This window comes from Ictidomys tridecemlineatus, chromosome 10 (assembly GCF_052094955.1).
Source record: "Ictidomys tridecemlineatus isolate mIctTri1 chromosome 10, mIctTri1.hap1, whole genome shotgun sequence".
NCBI lineage: Eukaryota > Metazoa > Chordata > Mammalia > Rodentia > Sciuridae > Ictidomys > Ictidomys tridecemlineatus.
The window spans coordinates 83,816,008-83,840,599 of record NC_135486.1 but is presented as its reverse complement, the minus strand read 5'-3'; the positions used below and the strand labels follow the sequence as shown (position 1 = coordinate 83,840,599).

The window sequence follows — 24,592 nt, the reverse complement described above, 5'->3', positions numbered from 1 at the left end:
AGAAGAGTTCCAAATGATGGGAACTATAAAGGTGGTAGAAAAATCCCAGAGGCAAGAGAGATCATGGTGTGTTAGCAAGGTTAGCTTGTCTAACATTTAGCCTGTCTAGCATTTGATTTGAGAGCAAGGAATAGCTAGGAGTCTAGAGATACAAGCATGGTTTTCTGATAGTCCATACTAAGAAATGGATTAAAGGGAAGGGAGGAGAATAGGAATAGGAAAGACAGTGGAATCAATATGACATAATTTTATGAATATAACACAGTGATTCTCAATATCATGTATATCCAGAAGACTGGGAATCTATTTAGAATAAGATATATTCCATGTTTGTATGACTATCTCATAGTAAATTCTACTATCACATATAAGTAAAAAGCATAAATAAAAATTAAAGAAATGCATGCTTTAACTTTAGAGTTCTAGAAATTCATTTAAATACAGAAATAATAGATTCAAAATTGCATCTTAGAAACATCATTGACAGCAGTGTATATGGGAGCAAATTTGAAGGTGGAGCATCACAGGGAGACTGTCAATATTCCATTCAAGATGTGTGGTGTCAAATTGCTTTCAATGAACATGAAAAGAAGGGAATAAACATCTGGAAGGATGTTTATCTGATCTGATGACTACTTAACTCTAGAGGATTTCTGGGCTAGGAAAATGGATAACTGGTAGTTTTATTCACTCTTAATAAAAGATGCAGAAGAATGAGGAGGTTGTAAGTTCATGACTTATCTTCTGCTCTTTTGTTTAACATGTGTCTAATGAACAATCAACAGGTACCAGTCCATGGCTGGCTACATAGATCTTAAGATTTAAAAGGATGTTTCTGCAGGAAATGTGAAATTAGCAATAATCAAATAATACCAGGATCCTAACATCATACCCTGATAATAGCAATATTGGAGAGGAGGATGGTTACAAAGGAGATGGAAACAGGCAGAAGAAAAAGGAGAAACATACTGTGTTGCACAGAAACCAGGAAAGTTATAATTCTAAAAGAAGTAATCATTAGCTGATGTGCCAACCTTAAATAACACATACTCAAAAAATTTTATTAGATTTAATAACAAGGAAGGAATTTGCAATCAATAGTCATAGAAATTTAACTATGGGCATTACTTTTAATATTTAATGGCATCTCATCTATTGTCCACTGTAGTTACCCTGGATCACACTTCTCTTTATTAATATTTTAAACTGAAAAGCATGATTTGCCATTCACATTAAAATTCTATCATTATGGCATCTACCAATTTCTGAGTTTATCTCTAGACTAATAGAATCAGCACAAATATACAATATACTTGTGTGGTTACATACTTCAAATATCTTCCTGAAATTAAATATTTTTGAACAAATGTGCTTTCTCTATACTTTTAAAAGAGAGATATATTATATATCTATACATAGTTTCTGAATTTCATTGGTCAACACAAAATTAGATTTTCTAATAATAGAAACTAGTATTTAACATCGTAAGAGTTAATTTTCCCCTCATAATTTTAACACAAGAAGATCTATATGCTTTTTCTTTGTCTTCAAATAATTGCTTCCCTGAAGTTAGAAGCAACATTCCACAAAGAATTTGAGAAGCACCATTGTGGATTCTGTAAGAAGAGTGAGAACAGGCACTAGTAATTGAAGTACAGAGACAGGGTAGGGATGTAGTCAGGAAGATACTAGAAATTGGTGAAAATTGGTAAGAGGTCTTTGGGTTTCTTGCTGTTGTGATTATTCTGTGTTTCATTGAAGAAAGAGTCACAGGACCAGTAACTGAAGTGAGAAGTAGTTCTACTTCATCATAAAGGGTAACATGAATTATAATCTACTAAGTATTGGAATTGGAATATGAACAGTGCATGATCTCTGGGAGAGGGCTTCTACAAACCAATAAAGAATTACAAAGGAGCTACAGAAGAGCTTCATATGTTTTTGGCAAAAACAGTTGTGGGATATTAACTAAATATAATCTGATAAAAGAAAGACAAAAATTGAGAACATCAAGGTGGTTTAATTCTTCTAAAATAGAATTATTATAGTTACTTAGATAAATCAAACATACATATATAAAATATCATACATAATTGAACCCATAAGATATTAAGAATTATGTGAAATATTAATAGAAAGTAATGATGAGAAATGTTAGTATGGAGTTGGTTAAGACAAAGATGAAATATAGAAATAATAATTATATTCCTAATAAAATTTTATTCTGAAATAAAATTTTAAGAAGGAATGATATTATGGAAGAGTGATTCATTGTCAAAATATATCTTGGCAAAGGAAAATAGTTCAATGAGATGAAAAGACTGGGAGGAAATAATAGATATGACAGGATGAATATTAATTCTACGCAAAATTAATGGTGAATAAGATAATAGAATATGTAATGTAAATACTATATATTAAAAGATAACTTCATGAAAAGTATTTAAGCCAGTAAAATTGAGCTAAAATAAAATACTTAGTCATGATATAGAAGTGTCCTTAGTAATATCATATATAGTGGCATAAAAATATTGAAAAAATGAACAAAGATGCATATTGCAATGAAAGAACAGCCCATCAATTTAACATTAACTTTTCAGTGTTTAAAGGTGAAAAGTAGGATAAAAATATAATTTGTTAGCTTCATCCAAATATATTTTAAAAAGCTATTAGTGTAGTACAAAAATATGAAAATCCAGTTATTAACTCATAGTATAAAAAACTTCCATTCTGTTTCCGCAGATCATATAAGCAAAAACAAAGGCAAGAGTATTTTTAAGTTGTGATTGGTAGGGTTAAAATTAATACACATATGTTGAACTCTGAGCCTTGAAAAATGGAAGCATTTCTTTCAGTCATATAAGTTATGTTTATACATTGGTTACAAAGTAGAACACATGTTTTAAAATTTCATGTAGTATAAATTGTGTATTATTGTTTGCTTGACCAAAGCACAACAAACCTAAAGGTTTAAACTAAAATGCTGAGGCTATCAGATATTCTTAAATAAATACTGGATAAAATGTATTTAATTTAGAATAAGTAGTTTTAAAACAGAATCAAGGATAGTAGTGTCAAAAAGCATAAAGTACTTGGGAATATATTTTGTGCAAATTGAGTCTGAAAAATACTGTTGGAAGAAATTAGAAACTGGGCTGGGGACGTGGCTCAAGCGGTAGCGTGCTCGCCTGGCATGCGTGCAGCCTGGGTTCGGTCCTCAACACCACATACAAACAAAGATGTTGTGTCCGCCGAGAACTAAGAAATAAATATTAAAAATTCTCTCTCTCTCTCTCTCTCCCTCTCCTCTCTCACTCTCTTTAAAAAAAAAAGAATAATACATGCCTGCTTTAAAAAAAAGTCACACAGAAAGGAAAAAAAAATTAGAAACTGTTGAGATCTGCCTTATGACTTAATGCCAATGTGTAGTTAACAATACTGTAGTGTACATTAAAAATTTTGTTGGGGGAATGATCTCATGTTAAGTGTACTTACTATAACTGAAAGAAAAGAAAAAAGAAAAGGAATGAAAGGAAGAAAATAGTGGGAGCCAGAACTTTTGCTGAATGTTTAATGGGGTCAACATATTTTTATAGTCACAATTATATTTGTTTAAATATTAATCCCAGTGGCTCAGGATTAGTGAGACACTGTCTCAACAACAACAACAACAACAACACTAATTAGAACAAGTTTTAAAAAATTAAAATTTAAAAAAAAATCAACCTAGCATAAATAGAGGCAATAAAATGTTGAGCCATGGAAAAAAAGAGGAAAACAAAAAGGCAGGTAGGGCTGTGTCTCAAGGGTAAAGCATCCCTGAGTTCTTTTCCAAAGAGAAGTAAAACAAAGAAAAGAAAAAAAAAAGAAATTGAAAATGTGTTACTTTTTAGTGTACTAGACTCTAATCAGATACTCAAAGTAAACACTGTGGATTTTAGGATAAATCAGAGTTATGCCTCTGGATAAGATGTTTTGAGATGGTACAAGATTACTTCTGTGTTCTTTCTGCTAAAATATACAACCTGCATATTATGACAAGTATTCCTCAGACTAACCCAAATTCAATTCAAGTACTTTCTGTAATAAATGCCTTGTACTAATCATATATGTTGAGGTTAAGAAAGAAAAGTAAATAAGAAGCACTTGCAGATTAAGGGGCTGAACAGTCATGGAAGCCAAATGGTCATCCTGGATTGGATCCTGAACCAATGGGATATACAGTCATAAAGGATATAATTAGGATAATATCTAAATATGGACTGTAGATTTGTAATGTTAAATGTTGTTTTGTGACTTTGCTATAGCTATATAAGAAAATACCCTTGTTTATATGAAAGAAAGTATTGAAAAAATGACAGTTTTCCAATTTGTTTTCAAATGCTTCTGAAAAATACATATATAGATATGCACATGGAGCAAATGGGATAGTATAACCATTTATAAATTTAGTTAAAGAACAGATGAGACCTAATCTGTACTATTCACTTTTGTAAGTTTGAAATTTTGCAAAGTAAATAATTATAAACTATAAGATAATATTAAGAATATCAGAGGAATGTAGAAAACAGAAAATGCCAATTATAAATACAAAGGTAGCTATTTTTTAAATAGATAGAACTCTGCCAAATTTTAATTTTAAAATGAAAAAATCTCACAATTCCATAAGTTTAGCTTTGCTAAAGGATAAATGAAAACCATTTAAAGACCAATAACTCTCTATTAGTTTGCACATGTCCATGAAATGGTTCATTTTCTTGGAGAAAAATGACTGAAATTACCTTATAAAACAGAAAATTTAATTACACAATTAACTATCAGATAATTTATTAACAAATATCCTCAAATTTTTGTCTCTTGGGATAGATACTGCTGAGTTCTATCAAATTTTAGTGAAATGATTATGTCCAAAGAAATAATTCCAACCATGTAAAATAATAGAGTTTGTTTTATGAAGCTCATATATCACAGATAATGAAGACTCCAAAAATTAAAAGGAACACTGTAAATCAAACTCTATGCATGTAGATATGCAAAAACTTAGAATGCTAGGAAACAAAGCTCAAAAATATAATTATTATATCAAGCACATCTTACAAACATTTTAAGAATGTTTTAAGGTAACAACCTTTAAATGTAACCAAATAATTAATGGAAAAATATCAAACCTATGTGTGCCAATTGTATTTGTTTAAATTAAGCAACTATTTCTTATAATAGCCATAGAATACTACTTTAATAGGCTAAGGATACTCTTAACAAATTAGTGTAGGAAACAAGTGAAATATTTTTATTAAAATCAAGGACATGTCAAAAATATATTTCTTCTGTGAAGTATCTGTTCAGTTCCTTAGATCATTTATTGATGAGGTTACTTGTTTTTTGGTATTAAGTTTTTTGAGTTCTTTATATATCCTGGATATTAATGCTCTATCTAAGGTGCATGTGGTAAAGATTTCCTCCCATTTTGTAGACTCTCTCTTCACATTATTGATTGTTTCCTTTGCTGAGAAGAAACTTTTTAGTTTAAATCCATCCCATTTATTGATTCTTCATTTTACTTCTTGGACTTTAGAAGACTTGATAAGGAAGTCAGGGCCTAATCCAACATGATAAAGATTTGGAACTACTTTTTCTTTTACTAGGTGCAGGGTCTCTGTTCTAGTGCCAAAGTCTTTGATCCACTTTGAGTTGATTTTTGTCCAGGGTGAGAGATAGAGGTTTAATTTCATTTTGCTACATATGGATTTCCAGTTTTCCCAGTATCATTTGTTGAAGAGGCTATCTTTTCTCCAATATATGTTTTTGGCGCCTTTGTCTAGTATGAGATAATCATATTTACGTTGGTTTGTTTCTGTATCCTCTATTCTGTACCACTGGTCTATGTGTTTATTTTGGTGCCAATATCATGCTGCTTTTGTCTCTATTGCTCTGCAGTATAGTTTAAGGCCTCCTATTGTGAGGCCTCCTACTTCACTCTTCCTGCTAAAGATTGCTTTGGCTATTTTGTGTCTCTTATTTTTCCAAATGGATTTCATGATTGCTTTTTCTATTTCTATGAAGAATGTCACTGATATTTTGATAGGAATTGCATTAAATCTGTATAACAGTTTTGGTAATATGGCTATTTTCACAATATTAATTCTGCCTACCAAGAGCATGGGAGATCTTTCCAGCTTCTAAGGTCTTCTTCAATTTCTTTCTTTAGTGTTCTGTAGTTTTCATTGTAGAGGACTTTCACCTCTTGTAAGGCTGATTCCAAAGTATTTTTTTGAGGCTATGGTAAATGGGGGTATTTAGCAATTAGAGAAATGCAAATCAAAATCACTCTAAGATTTCATCTTACTCCTGTCAGAAGAGCAATTATCAAGAATATAAGCAATAATAAGTGTTGGCGAGGATATGGGGTAAAAGGCACACTCATACATTGCTGATGGGACTGGAAATTAGTGCAACCACTTTGGAAAGCAGTATGCAGATTCTTCAAAAAAAACTTGGAATGGAACCACCATTTAACCCAGAAATCCCACTCCTCAGTTTATACCCAAAGGACTTAATATCTGCATATTGCCAGATTGATATTTATAGCAGCTCAATTCACAATAGCTAAGATTTGCAACCAACCTAGGTGCCCTTCAACAACGAATAGATAAAGAAAATGTGGTACATATACACTATTGAATATTACTCATGAAATCGTGGCATTTTCAGGTCAATGGATGAAGCTGGGGAATATCATGCTAAGTAAAATAACCCAACCCCCCCCCCAAAATAAAAGGCTGAATGTTTTCTCTGATAAGTAGATGCTAATTCATAATAAGGGGGGCAGTAAGGAAGAATGAAGAAACTTTAGATAGTACAGAGGGGAGGGGAGGGGGGATGTGGATAGGAAGGATAGTTGAATAAGACAGGCATTATTACCTTATACACATGTGTGGTTACACTACTGGTGTAACTCTATACCACGTACAGCCAGAGGAATGAGAAGTTGTCCTCCATTTGTGTACAGTGTGTCAAAATGCATTCTACTATCATGTATAACTAATCATGCTTTTTCAGAGGTGGTTTTACTATCAGAATTTTAAATTCTTGTCCTTTGCTTCTCTAGTATCTTATTCTACCAGAAGGTCTACAAATAAATAAATAAATAAATATTTCCTTAGATAATTTTGGATCATGCTTTTTTGTATGAAAAATTAAAATAAATATTTGAAAATATATATATACACACTACTGATTTACCTATTAAATATTTCTTTTGTGATTGTGATCAGCATGTAGCATATAAGATGGAATGAAAAAATGTCAAATAATAATTATTTTAGAATATAAATATACATCTCAAAAATCCAAGATTTACCTTTTAAAAAGGCAACATTCCACTACCTGATTGTATACTATCCTACCCCCCAAGTTTATGTGTACCTGGGCTGTGTAGTGTTTTTCCAAAATTCATGTCTACCTAAAACCTCAGAATGTGACCTTCTTTGGAAACAGGGTTTTAGTAGATGTAATCAATATAAAAAGAGATCAGACAGGATTAAGAGGAGTCCTAATCCAATGACTAGCATTACATTTGGACGCAGACCCAGAGGGAAGAGGATGGGAAGATGCACAGGGGGAATGCTATGTGATAGAGATCTAAGCCAAAGACACAAGATTGCTAGTGCCACAGCAGCAACGAAGTCACAAGGAAAGATTTTGCCCTAGACAGACAGAGCAGGCTCTGTCAGCACCCTGACTGCGGTCTCCCAGCCTGCTACAGCTGTGAGATGACACTGGGTATTTTAAATCACCCAGTTTCTGTTTGTTAAACAGCCCTAGAAAACTGATCAATCCTCAATTTTAGGAATGTGTCCACTGAGAACTAGAAACCAGTTTCTATAATCATGCTTTTTTAGAGGTGGTTTTACTATCAGGATTTTAAATTCTTGTCCTTTGCTTCTCTAGTATCTTATTCTCCCAGAAATTCTACAAATAAATAAGTAAATAAATATTTCCTTAGATAATTTTGGATCATGGCTTTTTGTATGAAGAAATAGCTCCTACATTGTGAAAATTCTGAGAGCCCTTAATGTGATACTACTTCTTATTATTCTAAAGAAGGTCATAATTGATAGTATTTATCCCATTCCTTTGGTTGCAAAAACTTCTTTCTTTAAATGGCAAACTGGCATTCATGGGAAATTAGTATTCAGATGAACAATTAAAGAAATGATAATCACATCACTCTATCCCAAGAATAATCAAGCCAAGCAGATGGCTCTGGTTGGCACGTGGCACTCTCACAGGAAACATGTGCTTAGAACGCATCCTCAGAGTCTTATGTACTTCCTTTTTTTAATATTTTTTTTTTAGTTCTCGGCGGACACAACATCTTTGTTTGTATGTGGTGCTGAGGATCGAACCCAGGCCGCACGCATGCCAGGCGAGCGCGCTACCGCTTGAGCCACATCCCCAGCCCCTTATGTACTTTCTTTTGCTATAGTTTTTGTAAATTTGCAATATTGCCACCCTCACTCTCACCCTCACTCAAACCAAGCTGACTACTTCATAAAGGGTGTGATATTCCAGGGACTATGGCGTATCACTCTTTACCATACGGCTCTGCTACTCATGACATAATATTAAGCAAAGTTTATCTCAGAACTTCAGCCTTCTCAACAACAAAAATAAGAAGGAAAACAATAATGTGCAGATTAAATGAATTGACAAATATAAAGAGAATATTCAGAAGTAGCACACAGTATGTTCAATACCCAATTACCCGTTTTCTAGACTGTTTCCTATTTTCCTTAATATACTTAATTTATAGAATATCTACAAATTTATATGGGATAAATAAACGAATAGAATGGTGAGCTCTTAATTTTAGAAATATGATTGTAGGATCTTATAAGGTTGTGGTCTTTTGAAATGATGTCTTTTTAAAAGAAATATATATTTTATACTTTGAAAGATATTGATCATTATAACATGTGGAAAAGTGAAAACTGGTTTGATTAATGATATGGCTGTAGACAAAAGTGATAATTTTCTTCCTTCCTTATGGCACACCTGTCTGGCATTGGCCTTAATTGCACCATGAAATGCCAAGAATTGACATCTGCTCACAGAAATGTTTGCAGCTTTTCTCACCTGGCACCTATGGGAAATAATGAAACATGAAATTAAAGGTGATCCCTCTTACCACAGTGATGTGAAATTCAAACAACTTACAATTGTTTGTTCTATTTTCCCAACCTGTATGTCAGAATTAAATTTTCTAAGGAAATGTATCTTCAAAAATATAGTAAAAATCAAAATAAAGATGTGATTTACATTATAGAGAGAGGTTCACATAGCAGAGTTTTTATGATTTTTTTAAAGAAATCTTGTTTTCTGCAGCTATATGTTGTACAAATGGCTTCTCTAAGTATTGGTCTATATGGTAATCAGATCCTTATGGGTTGCCAAATTTTCTAACACAAGCACAATGAGTTACTTCATGATATTATTCTTTTTAAAAATACATTTATTTAATTAATTATTTCATTTTTATGTGGATCGAACCTAGGTACTCACAAGTGCTGGGCAACACTCTACCACTGAGCCACAACCCCAGCCCTGATGTAATTCTTAATCAAGACTACAGTTCAGATTCTAAACTAGATACAGGCTTAGGGTTACTATTATTTTAGTGAGATTTCCTTCCCAGACCTCTGAAAGAATATTTAGGAGAACTTGAATATTCTGATCTAAAAGATTTATAAGTATTTTAGTCTATTATATGAAGAATAAATTATAAAAATGAATCTGAAATGTAATTTTAAAACTAACTCAGCAATTGGATAAAAAGGCCATCTTGTTGATTTAGTGATTAAAAACTTGATAGAAAAATATCTTCTATCCTTAAAAAACATAAGAAATTAATATTAGTCTGACTGCTAAATTAAACCATTTTAAAAAGAATGTTTATCCTGGTGTTTTCTTAAATTTATCACTTTTAATCTAAAAATGATCATTTTAAACCCATTTTCATTGTTGGTCACATTTATTAGTAGGAGATGAGATATAATTAGCTGTAATTATATATACTATAACATACCTAGAAACAATTTTACAAATTACAGAAATTTTCAGTTTCATTTTATATATGTAAAATGGCATAGAAACAATTATACAACATACATTTCATATTTTCCACCTTATTAACTATAAAGAATATAAAGTTTATTTTGTTTTTAAATGATTTTTTATTTTTATAACTGTAAAAATATATTTATAAAGGAAAACCACTATTTTACTGGTAAGCACAACAGAATTTTGAAATTCTTAAGGCCCTGTGTAATAGAATTAAGTAGATTTTTGTCCAGAAATTGTTATGGATTCTATTTTCCTTTGGACAGTGTGTTAGAGAATTGGCTCTTTAGTGTGTTGGTGACAAATAAGTTTTATGCTCATTTATATAAAATTACTTTAAAGAGTTTGAACAATTGTTCAAATGACCTTTCTTCGAAAAATCACCATCTGGATACATTTTGACACCCTACAGTAGGTTCTCCTTAAGTACATTTAGTTTTGGATCCCATCTCACATATAAGTATAATTTTAGAGATTTTCATTTTTAGTTGTAATATTCAAGCATAAATTAATAAAGAATTACTTTTTCAAGTAATTCTAAACAGAATATTTTACTACTTATCAAATCATTCACTCACTGGTTTTATTCAGGATCATACTATTTACTTAAACATAAGGATGATGGAAAGTGTCCCAAACACACCATAAGAAATGACCTTTTATACCAAAATGCTCCATTTTATAACAACTACACTAACATTGATAGCCTTATAGCTAACTTTAGCAGTATAAAGAGATGTCTGTGTAATTTCTCATATGCAGAAAATGTAAGAAAAAAAAACAAATAAACTTTAAAAAAACACCTGGGAAATAGTTTGGGATTTAATGTAATTTAACATTTAATTTCTGCAACTTACTACAATAAATTCAAATTATTACATCTTTTGTACCTTTTTCATTTCATAATTTTCTCATCTCTAAAGAGATTAAATTCTTAAAAAATTATGATTCATGGTAGCTTTTGTGGCAGGCAATATTTCCCAAACTAAACTCTTGCAGAATAATAAATTTTCTAAATTCACTACCAAGACCTTGGAAGCAAAGATGAGAAAAAAAAGTAATAAATTACATTGAATAAATAGGTGTTCAGAAGACATAGTGTATGTGATGCTAAAGTCTTTTCTCAAGTTTTGAGATTGGGACTAGATTTGTGGAGAAATGAACTTATGTCGCCATGCAAATAGCTGTATAGAACAAACTAACATGCTCTATTTAAATGCTGCCATCAGGATAGCATTGTAAGGTTTGGAATACTGCATGATATAGTAATATCACTGTATTTCTGAAACACAAACTTGAAAGACAGTGGATTTCCATTCTTTTCTAATATAAATTTGAAAATGTTTTCCAGGTACTTTTAGTGGGCACTGTGATTTTGAATTTGACCTCTGTGCCTGGGAGCAGGATCAGGATGAGGACTGTGACTGGAATCTAAAACCTAGCAGCATCCCACCTACAAGCACAGAACCGGCTGTGGACCACACCTTAGGCAATTCATCTGGCCATTACATCTTTATAAAGAGCTATTTTCCACAGCAACCCATGAGGACAGCCAGACTATCAAGCCCAGTTATAAGTAAGAAAAGCAAAAACTGCAAGGTATGGAAGGAAAAGTCTCAATTATTGTGCAAGACTGTTCATAAAATCAAATACTGCAAATAGAATGCAGGGGTCAGACCAAATATGAGTTTGAAGTTGTTCAAATGGTATATGTGAAGTAAAGAAAAAAACAAGAAAGAATGAAAGGGAAAGATTGTTAGAAATTGTATTCCTATGGATAAATTCCATGGATATTGGAATTTTGGAAACCAGTGGAAAATTCCATGGTTTATCATTCATGAGGATAGATAACACAAAATATGTAAAATGCCAGTTCCTTCCCTTTGGAGAATTTAGTGCTTATTGGAACTATGAGAATTTTACCACAAAAAAATGAAATAATATGCAGGATATAATTAAATATGTCTAAGAATTAATATTAAAGATGATTAAAACCACAATAAAAGATTTGAAGGAGATTTCATGGAAAAGGAAAGAGTGAACTTGTTCCTTCATAAAGAATTTCTGTGGGGAAACAGGAAATGTAACATAGTCCTTAGCTTGTGAAATTTGAAGAATACGTCTGTGAAGTTTTAAAAATCTAAATTCAATTTTATGATTCCATAGACCAAAAAGCCTCATACAATGACTACATATTTGCAGAGTTTTCCACATTCCTCTCATGTTTGCTGAGTTGTTTATACTCAATAAATGATTTGAGTCAGCTAGGTTAGGAACTAAATTTACCTTCATGTATAATATAAACCAAGCACTCAGAGATGACTTTACAGGAAACTTGCTTATGAGAAACAGGTGCATGAACAAATGTGTCATTTATTTATATTTATGATGAGAAACACTTTCCATAAGATCTGATCACAGATTCTCTGACTATGGTATTCCTTAATGTTTGAACACTGAAAATAAAAAATAAAAAAAAAACTATATCCAGCAAGTTTGTTTGTTTGCTGACCCAGTCAGGCTAGGAGACACTTACAGGACTTAAAACTGTATTATCGTCAAGATCTAATCTTCTGATGTACCTGTGTCCATAGTACAAAAAGACTTAGTGACCAGTCTTCAACATTCTATCAGATAGAGTTTTCACACATGTGAAATTTTAGTTTATCATAGTTTTTCTGTCTAGTCATGATATGGTTTCTTGGTTTAACCCCCACAGAGCAACCTCATCCCTCAGACTGTGAGGATTTTCTATAGTAAAAGTGTTGTAATCAGATGAGAGTTTTAGAAAAAATAATTGGGTCAGAAGTCTAGAATAGAAGTAACAAGTCACAGAATAATATTAAATTCTTAATTCTTAAATTGAGTTTTAATCAAACATAGTTTCATGATTTTGCTGTCTTACAAATGAGTGGATACTTTCTCAGAAATAAAACCCAGGCACACTATATTTTATATACATTGAATCTATGCTATATCTGGCTCTATATATCAATAGAAAATTGCAAATTCTATTTAGTCTTGGAAAATTAAATATGAAACATGATATATGTACATAAACCCAATTTCATTTGACTTCTAAGCTTTTCAATTAGATACTTCCACTGAAAATGTTCAAAATTGTTTTTCTCATACTGTAGTAGCTGAGACTTTCATTCATCCCTATCTCCCTTTGGTCCCAGGACTATATTCCCCACTATTTTAAGCATCTATATGAGAATAATGAAGTATATGTAGAAGAAAAGTCAAAAAATTAATAATTAATGCTTCATTTTGTGAATATTTATGATAAGGACTGCATACAGAGAGGCAAGGAAAGGTCGCACTAAGAGTTATTGGTTCTTTCATATCATAAAAATGTGCAGCAGGTAAGTAGTGACTTCACAAATTTACAGAAGGATCATCTCTGTCCTTTCACCCTCTGGAAAACTTTTAAGCAAAGAAAATTGAATGGTTTTTCCTTCTTTTGGAGGATAGGTGGATGAGAGTCAGGCACACAGAGACTGATGAGGAAAGAAATCAAATCTCTGAAGAATAAGAATTTCCAGTTTAAAAAAAAAATCTCCTTTGAAGAATTAATAGGAAATTTTCATTCCCTCTCGTTACCCTGAGATTAGGTCATCTTGACATCAAGTGTGCTCCCTAAAAATGGAAATTGAGTGTGTGTGTTTGCACATAAATCTGATGATATCATTCATAAAATGACCTTCAGATAGAGAAGGATTGACCAAGACACAAAACATATGGCTTGTATTTGTGGAACAAATACAGATGGTAAGCAGAAACCTGGCCAACCATGTCTTTGGCTGGATGGGTTCCACTCGGAAGTACACCATTCAGCTGGGCCTGATCAGTCTCTGTTGATGCTGCTCATAAAGTTGGCCTGAGGACTTTTTTATTGATTACTCAAATCAATAATTCCATCCAGGTTGCATCAGTCCCAATACAAACAGCCATACAGTTCATGTTGGGAGTTAATCAAAGAAATATTTTTGTATCATAGAAGAATACTTTAAGAATTCATCCGCTAGGAAATTCAAGTAGTCTGTCTACACAGGGTACCTCTTTTTGGTCTAAGGCTTTTTGCACTAATGCACTGCATATATTCCTTGATTCTTTACCTTTTAAACATTCATTTTCTCTTTCTCTAGAGTATGAATTGATACATGAGACTGTGAGTTTTTCAGTGTCTTTTTTCCTCTATGAAGATTATACCACAACTGTTCTCTCTCATTCACTCCATGATAAGACAAGAGCTTTAAGCAGTTCAGAATTTCTGTTGTTCCTAATCTGTTCTGTTCTATTTTTTCCCAGAATTTTCCCTGAATTTCTTCTGGTGTAAAACAATGACTAAAAATCTAGTATAACACTTCTTTGACACGTTGAAATGTTAATCTTCCAAAATACTTCTATTAATTTTCACTCTGGGGAAAACTCCCAAGGCTGCTCTTCTAAGGCCTGCTTCTAGCATTTTCAAGTAAAATTTGGATAATTGCTGTTCTGGTGGTTTTGCTATATAAAGAGGAGCCCTGAGGATCTTGTAGAACTGAAAATATGTTTTCACAAGTATGTGATGAAATAAGAGAATATTCTATGATTTTTAAGAAGGTGATTTAACTCACTCTCTTGATAATGAACCCACTCTCGCAATAATGGCCTTAATCTATTCACAGAGGCAGAGCCTAATCACCTCTTCAAGGTCCCTTCTGGGCACCATTCTGTTGGGAATTAAATCCCCACACAGAAATTTTGCAGGACACACTGAAACCATAATCTCAATGAATCTCACATTTAGAAAGTAAACTCAGTTCATTTTGTATAAGTTTCTATGCAGTCCTTACTATACTAGTAAACTGCTGTATATCATAATGTGTGATTCAAGAATTTCCTAATTCAAGAATTATAACTCAGCTTTACAGTACATACAGAACAATGGAATATACTAATCTAATTCTCCTCCCAGATCTGTTAATAAATGAGAATTATTAAATAAACATAAAGTGTAATTCATTGTATTACTAAAATAATATTCCTATTCTTGGTTACAGATCATTTTTTATTACCACATGTATGGAACCGGCATTGGGGCCCTCACCTTGACCCAAGTATCTGTCTCAAACCAAACAAAAGTCCTACTTAATCTCACTGCAGAACAAGGCAATTTCTGGCGGAAACAACAATTATCACTGTTTGGTGATGAGGACTTCCAAATCAAATTTGAAGGTAGAGTCGGCAAAGGTCACCATGGCAGTATTGCACTTGATGACATAGTGCTCACAGAGAGCTGTATATCATCTCATTCCTCCATGAGAGAGGAACTGCCTGTTCCTCTTCCAACGGGTATGTTTTATTTTGAGTTTGCTGCTTGTTTTTGCAGGGTAGATGGTGGGAAGAAAGTACAAAAGCAGTGATTAATTCACTGTTTCAAAAAGAAAAAAAAACTATTTTTTGAACCTAAAAAAGTATTTTTCAAGCTTTTACTCATAAAAATGTCTTCTGAATTTTCGTTAAACCTTTGTTATACTTACTAGTTCATGAGTTCTCAGCTTAATCAGCTTTTTTTCTAGGTTAATATGACTCCTCTATTTTCAGTTTGATTAAAAAATTTAGTCTTACACAAAGTTCAATTCACTTTTAACAAAATCTAAGAAAAGCAAGAGCAGAGTTAGTCCATTTTAATGACATTATTGTGGTTATATTCAGTTTTGCCTCAACTTGTGATGAGGTTACATCCTGAGAAACCCATCATTTAGTTGAAAATATTATAAATGCAAAAGTCATTTAATACACCTAACCCAGAGCACATCATAGCACAGTACCACAGTACCGTGTAGAGCATCAGTTGCTTACCTGCATGATTGCATCACTGACTGGAATCTGTAGTTCATTGCTGAGGCCCAGGGAGAGTATCATATCCTAAACTGGGAGGCCATGAAAAGCTCACAATTTGAAATTCTAACTATGGCTTCCATTAAATGCGGATTGTTTTCTTGCCATCATAATGTTGAAGAATTTTCCTTGGACCATTATAAATCAGGGGCTGTCTCTATATGCCTTATTCTTTGCAGACCCATGAGAATGTCAACTTGAGTGGTTGAATTTATACATTGCAATAGTGTAGATGATTGAATATGTCCATATGTCCTTTTAACCTAAAATATTTTTTGGTAATTTATCTTAAGAATTATAGTAAAATGTTGAGTTGGCAGACATTCGATATAATACATGCAGTGACTACATTGTAAGAAGTGAAAATATCAAGTGCCATTAATTCATATGATATATTAGAGGTAAGAGATGAAAATATATTATTTAAATGACAAAAGAGCAAATTCCATCAATTGATAATGGGACAGATATTAATATGTAAACCATGAGTTTAGTGTACAAAACAAAGGGCACTTCCATTGGCTTCTAAATTGTGTCTTTTGTAGTTGAAAGGACTACGAAACAATAATGCTTATTAGGAATAAGCTTGTTTATTTGCTTTGTCTTGTAACATGGCAAGTGGAATGAGGAACATTGCAATTTCTGTCTTTACTTCTCTGTTCATTGCAAAAGGAATATTTTAACATGGTTAAAAGGAAGTTTATATATGTTTCCTATTTGATGATTGAATAGGCTCTTCACTTGATAGGCTTCTGACTGTATTTGGAATAGCATAGAGGAAAACATACAAGCATTTCAGGATGAAAACATGCAAACATTTCAACACTCTGTTGAGGCCTATGTATATTCATGTGATTTATTGCAAATGTGTTTCAGCTTCCTCAGATTAATCTTCCTTGAAAAAAAGCTTTGCCTTCTTTTAGGGTAGGATGTTTGGATCACAGCTACACTGGTTATAAAGTTCTGGTATTTGGAATAGTAACTTTGTGATCATAATAAAAATTATCTCATCATAGCATCCAAGTAGTAAGGGAGTAAAAGTTTCTTTTTAATTTTCTTTTGTTGTTATTGTTGTTGAACCACTTGAACACTTAATGAACAGCTATTACATGTGATACAAGAGGAATAAATGGATTTTGCTGGGGATACTAAGATCTTAACCAACTAAAATCTAAAAGTAATTTTAAAAGACTTCCAGAAAGAAAACAAAAATGTATCTGTGAAGTTGTACCCATTATATATTAATTATCAAATTAAGGGCATTGATGAATAATGCTACAGATCTTTATGGTATTTGTGGTGTTTGATCAAAATTTTTGATAAATAGAAAATGAAAGAATCTTCTTTAAGAATTCATCATGGCAACTGGGAGTAGGAAAAATACCTCCCCCCAAACTCTAATATTGGGTATGATATGATTAAGTGCCAAGAAAAACCTCTGTGAGAATGTGGAGAATACAGAATATAAGTTGTGTTGGTATCTAGTTTTAGGCTAATTACAGAATGCTCAGAACTTTGGAACCACATTTGGAACTCATAGGAGGAAAAGATCGGCCCAGTTTTTAGGGAAGTGGTGGCTGAATCTGAGCAAATAAGGAATAGATGAAGAATGTGGTAGAGTCCCTATGGGCAGACCAGATGGCAAGGGAGAGAAGAGATGGTGTCAGACTGTGGAGGTAGAGTTTAGATGATAGCTCCACGTAAGCAGGCGTTCAGTACAACTCAACACCTGAGACAGTCAAGGGAAATGGATTAAACTGGGGACTACCTTGAGTATTAGAATGGTGACTGGTCTTAGAAATTATAAATGTTAAGTGCACATACAAGTAAAAAAGAAGAAAGGATTAATATGGAATATATAAGTTAATATATTACTAATATATTAATATTGCATTTTTATTATATAAAAGTAGGAAAGAAATATTCATTTATATAAAGTGTTAAAATTGGTAGGAATGGGTGTAGTAAAAGACTCCCTGAAGAAAACCTGAATGCTTTTATTTCTATTCTTGGAGCACTCTAAAAATTGAGGTAAAATAGTTTAGTATTTTCTTAGCTACCTGTCTCTGTTGCTTATATTTCAAGTGAAAAATACACATTCAATGAAGTTCACTTTCCTATGAAATGTTAAATGTACCTTTAAGTGCCTTCAGAAATTAAACGTAAACATTTATATGTTGGTAAGAGTAAAATAGTACACTTTGTGAAATCTTCAATTGTGAAATGATTTTGAAAAACTATGCCTTTATATTGAGTTCAGAGGGCTTTTTAGGAGTCTCTGATGTTTTAAGGAAAGACCATCTATGTTATTTGGTTGGTTGGTTGGTTGGTCCTTTTCTGTTTTTTTTGTTTGTTTTATGTGGTATTGGGATATTGGTATCCTAAACAAATAAAAAAGCCAAATTGCTTTCTTTGATATTCATGAAAGTTAGTAAAGAGAGTTAAAAGACATCAGGGAAGCATAATATGGATCAAAAATGTAAGCCACATATTCAATTTTATGTTTTCTAGTAGACCATTTTTAAAAAGTGAAAATGATTTTAATGTTTTCTTTAATCTATCCAAATGCCATCATTTCAGTACAAAATCAGTGTAAGACAGGTAGCTAAGAAAATGCTGAACTATTATTTTTTTCATTTGGTCTTTAAATTCAGTGTATATAATGTATTCATAGTCTACTTCCACTTGAACCTACCACATTTCAGTTGCTCCTTAGCCATTTATTGTTAGGTTTGCCCATGGGGATCAGCAGGAGATTTGGGGATTTTTCCTTGACAATAGGACTCCTTTAGCTGAGGTGAAATTTCCAAGAACTGAAGTTACATTCTTATTTAAATAGAACAACAAAAAAATGTACCAAGGTCTACTATGAAAGCTCCAGCATCCCACTCTAGTGGATTAAGAATTCATTAGGATTCTCCAGTTATTAGCTATGTGTTCTATATCATACCTGAAACAATTTCTTCATCTATAAAGCAGAGAGAATATCATTGAAAGATATAATTTCCCATTGGATTAGCCTAGTCTAATGTCTGGCATATAGTAGGCATTTATTTAATAAAACTAATATCATTTTGTTATCCCATATTTTGGCACCTTTATCGATAATTCTTGAGATGAAGTTTGGGTATTAAAAATTGAGATGTTCTACTGAGAAAAACCTTAATTTGGTGAATATTTAGTGTGTGTCTGTACACATTTAACACTACGTTCCATTATTTGTATTTTATTAAGGAAATCTCTCTCTGGGAAAAAAAATATTATTTTTTGCAAAGATCACAAGCATACAGTTTTATATCACAACAAGTTCATTCAATAATTATTTATGAAAAAGTCTCTATTTTGATGTCTAATAAAGAATATCTATATATTTGACATATTTAATGATTCTTATTCTCTCATTACTGTAAAACTACTTAAAGTTTTGGATCTTTTCCAAATTGAACAGTAATATATGACATTATTTCCACAAGCAGTGACAACATCCATTAAACTTTGGAAAAGATTCTTATTTACTTGGCCTTTCATCTATATTCATGTGCATAGTCTAACAACTCTTTCAATGAGATCTTAAAATAGCCAAGACAAGAAAAGGCAAAACATATATATATAGGAAGATGAAACTTAATTGAATCTGGAATAGGTGATTCTAATTAATCAAAATAGACCCAGGGCTATTAGCAAAAGTAATATTAAATTATTATCGAGGCCCTAGAAGTCATATTTAAGAGCTTATTTCGATGGCAATTTTCTTAATTGCTAAATGACCAAGGATGAAAATAATTATTCAGTGAATTTTAATAAGAAAAAGACAATTAGCATTCCTCTTCTAAATGTTCACATGCAAATTCAATTACTGCTTTATTTTCTGTTTATCTACAGATGTTTAATAAACTTTAAGTATGATGAGGGCAAGGTCAAGTTTTATATATGAGTATGCATTCATTTTGAATGACCACAGCTACTTCCAAATAGGAGTTAAACAATAATTCTATTTGGGGATATAACATGGCAATCAAATTTTGCTTAAAAGAAAAAAACATGTATGCAAATCAATGGGGACTGAATGGATTAACTTCTCTTTCAGGTCACTTATTTCCCTGAAATATTTGGCAGCATTTTAAAGACTGTTGCTTACTGATGAGAAAGCTGGCATACAATTCAGAGTCCTGATTGTACATGGCTCAATAATCCAAATAAACCCTGTATGTGATTTTTAGTGCAGAGTTTTGAGATATCAACACATGAACTTGGATCTCAACTTTGCTAACTAGCCGTGTTATGTCACCTGATCTAATTCTATAATTCTTATCCTCTCTATCCATGGGACTATTAGATTCTATTTGAGTGATTTGGAAAATAATCAAGATAATAAATAGCATGTCTTGACCAAAGCTTGGAATATGGTAGTATTCTATATTGATTCTTTTTTTTCCCCTGCCTCTCCTTTTTTCCTTCTAGAGAGACTATGAAATTAAACTGCACAAGTTAAAATTTCTTAAAGGCATATACTGTCTCTGCCATGCTTCTTTCCTTGCTTCCTATTTATTACTCAGAGCAAATGTTCAGATCTTCTTTGCCCTTCCTGTTCCCTTCAAAGAAATTGCTCACACAAAAGTCCCCAAATGCTTGTTTTCTAGATGAGGTGGTATAATTTATTATTCATAATAAATGAGAGAGAAGAATGAGCAGTCACATAAAAAGCCACAGGTAGACCGACATGACAGCCCCTGATGGATGAAGGAGACAAAGGCGATTTAGAGTGGCTTCAAGTGTAAACCTGGAAACCCATGCAAAAGAGTACTGAGATTTGCAGACGTTGACAACTTGTTTGGGTACAATATGGGTAGGGAAAAAGACAGAAATTTGTCTTTGTGTATACAGACACACTCTGTAATATTTGCCAAATTAATGTTTTCTCAGTGAAATATCTCAATTTTTAATATCCAAGCTTCATAACAAGCCCGCCCATATCTTACTTTACCCTGTTTGTCTTTTTATCTTTTGGGCTTACATTTATATTGGAAAAATATGTTTGCATCACCCAAAATTCACTAGAGTACTTTTTATGCAATATATTGTCCAAGATAAATTTCAAGTTCCTTTGCAAATATTTGCAAAAAAATTGGTAGACAGTGATGCTCTGAAAATGCAGCGGAGGGACAATGCAGGGGACCTTCATCAGATGCTGCAGTGGCAGTTTTTATATGGTTTCCTGGCTGTGACTCAGACTTCAGAGTGAAAATATAGGTCAGATGGAAATTGACAAATTGGAATTTTCTGTTGGTTAGATTTACACTGAACATACAAGAGCATACATTTATCAATTCAGAACAATTTGTAACTAACCTGTTTCTTCCTCATCTTAGATAGGGCACAAGCAATTAAACTGAATGAAATCCATTCTTTACTGTTCACTTAGCATAAATTATTGTTTGTACTAGGAAATTGCTTAAACAGCTATTTATGAAAGGAGTTTAATGTTGTCATCTTTATTGCCTTTCCAAATAAAGTTCATTTAAATATGTGCATGCTCTAGCTACTTTTAAAATGTTTTCGACCATTTAGGCTGCACATATAAACACACTACTATTTTTAAATGTCTTAGTAATTTAGATTGCATGAATAGTACAATAACGTACTGATGTAGAAATTCATTGTCTTGTAGTACAGAGAGCATTTTTATATGCTAGAAATTATATTGTATAATCTTGCCAGAATATATGACTCAGATTTTAATTTATAAACATAAGATAACCCATTTCAAACTAATTAAAACTTTAATGTAATATTCTTCATGACAAAAGTTCACATTAAAGATTCAGTGAGTGGTACAAAGCCCAGTAGTTCATTACTATTGGCTTCTTTTGGAGGCTGTGCCTAACCTATAATTAGTATATTTTCTGAATCTCTGTGCAAAGTTTTAAGGCAATTACATACTTTAATATATTTCTTAAGTGATCTGAGGTAGCATTAAAACAATATGTCTATATAGTTAAGCATATGTGCACACATGTAGGTAGACATGCATTATGTACACATGATCTTCCATTCATGGTGTATGCAGTCAAGATTCTGTTAATTCCTTCTCCGAGGCAGCCCTTCACATTTCACAAACCTCATGGTCAAGTTTGCTACTAGGAAGATGCACAATCAATAATTATTTTAAGAGAAAAACAAATTACTTTAGTTCAAGATTTGATAGTATTTTCCATTGACATATATTCAATATTTCTAGGAATAGATTAAGAACCATTGATGAATTAAGAACAAGCTTGTTACAGTGAACATATGTCCAAAGAAAAAATCAGGCATAAAATATGGCAATCCCAAGAATAGTATATCATTATTTCTGAGTATTCAGTTTGCATTGCCAGCATAACTTAAAGTTGACAAATACTGAGATATGATTTTTTGGAGTATATTTTAAAATATTGTATGCAAGTAAGCCTGCTTTCCTCTATAACTCCATTGATAATTGCCAATATTAAAACCCCCAAACTTTAAATTCACAATTTTCCCATTTTATTCACCCTAGGGATTATCAGTAATTCCATGCTGAAATTAATGTCATACAAATTTTAAAGCTTAATTGGATTAGTTGCTATGCTCTATTCCTGACACCACTAGATACTTTATCAGAAAATATTATTTATTTAGGTTTTTAAATGTATGGCTTTTTCAGTATGAACTTGAAATTCCCAGTGGTCAAACATGGTATTTTATGCAAAGGCAGTATAAAAAGCTGCCTTTGCATCTTGACCTAGAACCATATTAATCTTCAAATAATAGCTCTTGTGTTAATGAAGGAGGGAATTAATTTTGAATTTCCCAATACTTCATTGAGGATAAAATATTTGTTCATTATAATTTATCAGATAGATGCATTTTTGATGATGATTATGATGATGAAATGAATTCTATTGGTTAAAATATATTTGCTTGATTGTCCATTCCAAACCCTCTTCATTTGATATCATTTCATTCAATAGATATTTTCCAGATTCAAATAATATTTCTATAGCTGTGGAATAAATACTTATCTGCAATCATGTTGTTCTAGTTGGAAGAACTCAAGGTCCATCCTTAGAAGATGTCTATCTCTTCATCTAATGTTTCAGATATTTGACATGACAAATGCTATTTTTTATTTTTTTATCTTTTTATCTATTAAAAACCCTCATGTATACCATTTATTGGGTTTTATTTTTATATGGACACAATACCTTTATTTTTATTTATTTATTTTCTGAGGATTGAACCCAGGGCCTCACACGTGCCAGGCAAGCATTCTACCACTGAGCTACAACTCCAGCCCTATGTTTATTTTTATTAATTGACATTCAAGCAAACTTTTTGCATTTAACATGAGCATGGTCATTAAATATATCTATTATTTTTAATTTAATTAATTAATTAATTTAAGAACACAGATTGAACTCACAGCACTTATCCACTGAGCCACATCCCCAATATTTATTTATTTATTTATTTTTTATGTTGAGACAGAATCTATGTTGCTTAGGGCCTCACTAAACTGCTGAGGCCCGCTTTGAACATACCATCTTCCTGCCTCAGCCTCACCAAGTTGCTGGGATTACAGGCTTGTGCTACTCTGCCTGGCTGAAAGGATTATATCTTTTATACCACCAAATTTATTTGCCAATTTAGCACAGAATTTTATGCCTTTGTTCATGAGGAATATTGGCCTAGTTTCTTTCCTTGCAATGTCTTTTTACAACTTTTGGTATTTGAGTAATATTGATTCGATAAAAGGCATGTAAAATTTCTCCCTCTTTCTCACATTTACAGAAGAATATAGTGATGTTCTTTCTTTAAATGAATGGTAGAATTCACCAGCTACACTCTGCCCTTGAGTTTTCTTTGTGGAAAAGTTAGTAACTATGTATTATATTTATTTTATATATGTAAAATCTATTCCTAGTTTGTTTCTTCTTGAGTTAGATTTGGGAATTTGTTTGAAAAAATGTATTCCACCAAAATTGTCAAGTTAATGAGTGTGTTATGAACATGTTCACAATAGTCTTTTATTATCCCTTTAAAATTCATAAAGAATATAGTAATATCCTGTCTTTTGTTTCTTATTTTGGATGTGTTTCTTATTTTCACTAATTTTTTTCCTCAGTATAAATGGAGTTTCATCAATTTGATTGATACTTTCAAAGAAACATCTCTTAGTTTCACTGATCTTTTAAACCCTTTGCTTTGAATTTCACTGTTCTCTCTTATCTGTAATTTTTTTTTCTTCTTTCTCCTTTTGGGTTTCAAATATTTTGGAAATTTTCCAGATGTCTGTATATTACTTATTTCTAATTTGATTCTGTTTTTATGATTTTAGTTCTTTTAAATTTGTTCAAACTTGTTTTATGGCCCTGATATGTTCCACCTGGATGGCTGTTCCACGTGTTCTTTTTTTTTTTAATGTGTTCTTTTTAGTTATACATGACAGTAGAATGTATTTATCATATCATACATACATGGAGTATAATTTCCCATTCCTGTGTTTTGTACATGATGTGGAGTTACACTGGTCATGTATTCATATATGAACTTAGGAAAG

At 32.1% G+C, this 24,592-nt stretch overlaps 1 protein-coding gene across 1 annotated transcript in view; it reads left to right on the top strand.

The window, feature by feature from the left end:
• The window catches only part of Malrd1 (MAM and LDL receptor class A domain containing 1), a 610,752-nt gene that overhangs the window by 254,702 nt on the left and 331,458 nt on the right, over positions 1-24,592 (top strand). The window contains exons 25-26 of the mRNA XM_078024684.1: positions 11,474-11,721; positions 15,171-15,462. Coding sequence (XP_077880810.1) covers positions 11,474-11,721; positions 15,171-15,462 — 540 coding nt within the window. The remainder of the gene's footprint in view (positions 1-11,473; positions 11,722-15,170; positions 15,463-24,592) is intronic.